This window comes from Penaeus japonicus, unplaced genomic scaffold (genome assembly GCF_977035675.1).
Source record: "Penaeus japonicus unplaced genomic scaffold, GWHDUDI00000001_assembly GWHDUDI00000037, whole genome shotgun sequence".
Classification (NCBI taxonomy): domain Eukaryota; kingdom Metazoa; phylum Arthropoda; class Malacostraca; order Decapoda; family Penaeidae; genus Penaeus; species Penaeus japonicus.
In genome coordinates, this window is record NW_028234439.1 from 1787194 (window position 1) to 1792733 (window position 5540).

The following is a 5540-nucleotide window of genomic DNA, read 5'->3' on the forward strand; positions in this document are numbered from 1 at the left end:
AAAATTATTCCATGCACACTCAGGCTTCGACTTCACAACGTGCAATCTCCTTGTTGCAATTGAGCAACAGTCGCCAAATATTGCCGGTGGCGTTCATGTAGACAGAGCTGATGAAGATGTTGGTGCTGGTGATCAGGTATTGCAGAAAGAATTTCACTCCGGCATGCACCGGCTTTTGGGGGTGGTGACACCGGTGCTAATTGACTTCTAGTTGAATTGGTGTTTCCTTTGGAAGAACCGAACCAAATTGGGGTTTTGGCCGGTAGCAGTCGACGCAGAGTCGACGTGCCAAAGGCAAAAAAACTATTTGGATCCCTTTTCTTATCCTATTGCATGATTCTTTCGGTATGGGTCTTATTTTGTAGTGTATCTAGAAAGGTATAATAGAATTTGATGGTGCATGTAGTATTAAATGTTTATGGTTTTGAATTTTCAGGTTATACACTAGAATACGTTTGTATAAAATGGCTCTAGTCATGTTCAGTATTGATCATGTCTGACTGTGTTGAAATGAAGGTATTGCCAGTTGAGGTTTGATATCTTGTATATTTGTAATTACATCTTAAAGTTCTAAAAGTTGAGCACTACCTTTTTTGAGCCTTCAATTTGGATGACTTAACTGTCAAATATTGAACATGACTGGCCTACTGTGTTACATCAAATATTGGGGACATTCTAAGGATTTCATTGAAAGACCATTGTACATCTTTTCAGATATGTTATATTGCTTGTCAATTTGAGTAGATTTTTATATATATATTAAAAAATTGCACTAGCTATTTTGCTATTGTGGTAATTGAGTTTGCATGTCTGTATCTGTGTAATAATGATTTTGCATTTTGTATTATAATTATAACATATATTTTACTATACTGAATTATTATTTGGTGAAGTACCAGTCATACGTATTGGAATGTCAAGATTCCAAGATAGACATCTCAAGGAAGGGGGGGAGGGGTTGTTTATGATAATCCAAGATAAACAAACCTAATTGGTATTTAGTAAATCATCTCATTGAAACTAGAATGTCCCATTGTAGTATTTGACGTCTCAAAAGATTTTGCCATTTGATCTAATTTCTTACATCCTTGGGTCTTTGCCTCGCAGGCTTTGACTACAAGACATGCAATGTGCTCTTGGCCCTGGAGCAACAATGTGTGGAAATTGCTAATGGGGTGCACGTTGGGCGCAGCGACGACGATGTAGGGGCGGGAGATCAGGTGACGAGTCCATGTTGAGTTCGTAAGTTATAAGACTGTGCTTAGGGGATGCATTTTTGATGTTAGAGGAACTTATTTTTGATTATTGGATTTTTTTATATATATATATATATACTTTTTTTTTTTGCATGAGCCAATGCATCATTTTGGCTATTGGAGTATATAAATGTTATTTAGCATGGTGTGGATTTCAACTAGCTGCTTCCCCTAAGTGTCATGTCCTATAACTTATTGTGAAATTGCATATGTTTATTTATTTTTTGGTTTGGCACAGTGAGCAAAGGCTTGGCGTATATACATTTTTTTCCTTTTTAAGCACAAACGATTAACCCAACTACCAGCAAACTTTTATAAAAAATTGCAACGATTATATGAAACGAGTCTTGCAACATTGAGTGATAATGTGATTTCTTGAACAGAGGACTGCATCCATCCAAGACCCCCCTCCCCACACCACTTCTTATTTCAGGCAAAAAGCTTTGACAACATTTTTTGGGGGAGGGTTAGATAATGGGAGGGGGGGGGACTCCCTCTTGACCCTCAGGACCCACTGTAAATGCCAGATAAATTTAAATGTATTTTACTTAAATTTGGAGTCTTTCAAATCTATTACAAATTGCTTTAGTACTAATTTTAATGAAAATGAATACATGGCTAACTGCAGTCCTCGTTGCTTTACTATTACATTAACAGATTCTAACAATGTTATTCAATGCAGAACTGAAAAGCTGTGCCATTAGGTGAAGTGTGGGTCAGGTGTATGGGAACCCTGCCCATAGAGCAAGTGTGAGGGTATAATGATAAGAAATGTGCAAACTGATAAATCAATGATATAAGACTTGTGGCTTTACCTCCCAAATGTTTTAGGTCCCCTCCCCCACTTTCTCTCCCTCTCCCTCCCCTCCAAATTCCCCTCCACACATGGTCCTTTTTTCAAGATGAACAGAAATGACGACTAATTTTGGGGTCTCGAGTACTCCTGGTTTCAAAAGTTTACAGTTATGAAGTGTATTTATGTATTTGTATTGATCATGTTGATTAATTTGATTAGTGGATAAACATTCATTTTGCCATTCTTGTGACCCAATTTTTTTTTTTTCTCTCCTGTGTTTGTGTGATTGATGCATCTTGGAAGTTTATTAGAAAGTTGACTTTGACTTTTCAGGATTTTTAGAGAAGTTAGTGTTTTTTTTTTTTTTTTTTTTTTCTCTACTATTTTGTGTTGGGTTATGAGATTCTGTAGAAATTAGATTTTAAATCATGTCCATTACAATGTGTGATATCAAAGATAAGGCCAATTGAAGTAATTAAACTATATGAATTTGAAACTTATAAAAGGATTTACATGTATCATAGTGCTAGCTGCTGAAGGATTTGACTGAAAGCGGTTAACAAAGACTTTTGTACGCTGATTTACATCAAGACCTGCAACTAACAATAATGATCTAATATAGATTTCATTGCATTAATTTTACTTGCATTAAATGTTTAACTGCTTGGTTTGCACAATTTTTTGCATAGTAGTAAAAGGTGTCAGATTATGCCTAGTACAAGATGAGATTATTTTCAATGATTACAAATATTTATACCAGTTGCATTGTGCAATTTTAGAGCAGTTGGTCCGGTTTTATGACTCAAACTGGATTTAAGGAAAGAATTTCAATATAGTTATAAAGTACTTTTATGGCAGTATTGGCCAAGGAAGCTAAATCTTCATTTTTTTTTTTTTTTTTTTTTTTTTTTTTGAATATTTATGGAAGTAGGTGTATTAGGACTTATTTTAATGTAGTCATGAGTTTGTTTGAATACTATTTTTTTTTTTTTTAGGACTCAAATCCTCAAACTCATTAGTGGATGTCATTAGTTGGAAGTAATTAATGTGCCGATTTATTTATTTTTTTTATTTATTTATTTTTTTCCCTCAAATTATTTAATACAATTTCTCCCCATAGGGATTAATGTTTGGCTATGCGACTGATGAAACCGAGGAATGCATGCCATTGACTGTAGTCTTGGCTCATCGTCTCAATCAAAAGATCGCAGAACTGCGCAGAGATGGCACATTCTGGTGGGCAAGACCAGACACAAAGACACAGATCACTGCAGAGTACTACTTTGAGTAAGTAGCTTTTTTTCTTTTCTTTTCTTTCACATGCATCACATTAACCCATTGATGCATTTTTTACCCCCACCTCTCTATTGTTGCCAAAAATTGTTTTTAGACTTGCCTAACCACTCCCCATTCCTTGGTGTATCAATGTTTAGTTATTTAAATTTATAATAATTGATGACTAGTAACTTGTATATAATGTGTGATAATTGTTTAATGGGGTCAAGTAGCCCAGTAATTGACTCCTATCAGAAAAATTAACAAACTTTCCCATTACAGTCAGGGTGCTGCCATTCCCCTACGTGTACACACAGTGGTCATCTCTGCCCAGCATTCCGAGAAGGTAACTTTGGAACAGCTCCGCGCTGACATTATGGAGAAAGCCATCAAGGCTGTCATCCCAGAGCAGTACCTGGACGATAACACCAAATACCACATCAACCCTTGCGGAGACTTCATCATCGGAGGACCCCAGGGCGATGCAGGTCTCACCGGCAGGAAGATCATCGTCGACACATACGGCGGTTGGGGAGCTCACGGAGGTGGAGCCTTCTCGGGCAAGGACTACACGAAGGTGGATCGCTCGGCCGCCTACGCCGCTCGATGGGTTGCCAAGTCGCTGGTGAAGGGTGGACTCTGCAAGAGATGTCTTGTTCAGGTGAGTTCTTTGGCTGGTCTTTGTTTACAGTTAGATTGTTTATTTTATTTGCAAAGTTGGTGTAAGAGTAATTAAAGTTAATCATTGGTATGTATCCTGAATTTCAACTTTTAATATTTCCTCTTAATAAGTGTTTTTTAAACCTCGAAAGGTTATGTTAATGAACCCTCATTTTTGTCTTGCAGGTATCATATGCCATTGGAGTTGCTGAGCCCATCAGCATCAGCATCTTCCACTATGGTACATCACAGTATACATCAAAGCAGCTTCTAGACATTGTTAACCAGAACTTCGACTTGAGGCCAGGCCGTATCGTAAAGGAATTGGGCTTGAAGCGCCCCATCTACAGGGACACCTCTTGCTATGGACACTTCGGCAGAGACCAGTTCCCATGGGAGAAGCCCAAAGCATTGACCCTTCCAAAGCTTTAATAAATTTGGCTCGTCCCAAAGAAAATAATATAATAGGATGTAAATGGCTTCCTTTGAACACAAGGGAGGAAGCATGTACACTTGAAGCCAAGACTTTTAGAAATTTAGTTGACCAGTTAGTGTAGTGCAAAATATTTAATCTTTTTAAATTGCATTTGTTGGAGTTTGTGATAGCACATCCTTGTGTCAGGCAGGCACTCGGGCACTGTGTTTGTGCAACCTGGTGATAGTAGGTGCTAGGCCAGAGGGTGCCTGGTGTCACCCTTGGTCTGGCCTGCCCCTAACCTCGAGGACCCCTGCAAGATGACCACAGTTTCAAGTTGGCACAGATGATGGCTCTTGTTTTTCCCATAAACGTCCTTTGTTTGTGCCAGACTTGACACTGCAAATGTGTAGGATTAGCAAGATTTTCCTCTAGAGTTTTTATACAAGATCTACGCATTTGTGTTGTGTTTACGAAAATTCTAATGGAAAAGAGCATTTCCTTAAACACTCCGGCCACCTTTCTGGGATGGGGCTTCACTTGCTGACACATTCCTCGAGACTTGAGAGTTAGGGTCTTTTTAGGTTTTATCCTTTTATTTAGATTTAGTAGCTTATTGAAAGATGTATGTCTACATTGTATTTGTTATGATTAAGCCGATTTTATGCAGTCAAATGTGTACCATTCGGCTGATTAAAAGTTACTCGTGTACCCTACTAATTTTATTACCTTTGGTGGAATGACCTAAAGGATCTACATGTTTTTTTTTTGTTCTGATAAATTACATTTAATTGTTATTACTCAGCGGAATTGGACCATGGAAACTTTAGTAATTGAAAAACATATTTTTGTTGGCAAAGTGACACAAAATATTTCATAATGTTATTTCTGGATTTTGAAACGAAAAGCTCGGATATTGAATGACATTTATCTTGTAGCAAGAACTATATAGCATCTTTTAAGGGCTTAGAAAAGGAATCCTTTGAATTCATACATACGGGAACTTCTGAGTTGAAGGAACATATCAGTATAAATTAATGGATGGAGGAAGCTAATGCATTTGTATTTTCATGTTGAATTATTCATTGTTAACTAATTTTATTTATTGGTTCTAAGTTGACCTTTTTTTTATCATTAC

At 37.2% G+C, this 5540-nt stretch overlaps 1 protein-coding gene across 2 annotated transcripts in view; it reads left to right on the forward strand.

Moving 5' to 3' along the window:
* Positions 1-5113, forward strand: part of LOC122245971 (S-adenosylmethionine synthase) — a 7101-nt gene extending 1988 nt beyond the window's left edge. The window contains exons 4-7 of one of the 2 annotated variants that reach the window (XM_043004166.2): positions 24-136; positions 3173-3339; positions 3610-3988; positions 4174-5113. In XM_043004166.2, coding sequence (XP_042860100.1) covers positions 24-136; positions 3173-3339; positions 3610-3988; positions 4174-4419 — 905 coding nt within the window. In that variant the 3' untranslated portion in view covers positions 4420-5113. Of the gene's footprint in view, positions 1-23; positions 137-1107; positions 1221-3172; positions 3340-3609; positions 3989-4173 lie in introns of both variants that reach the window. The other variant, XM_043004165.2, reaches the window with a different exon arrangement.
* Positions 5114-5540: the final 427 nt, after the last annotated feature.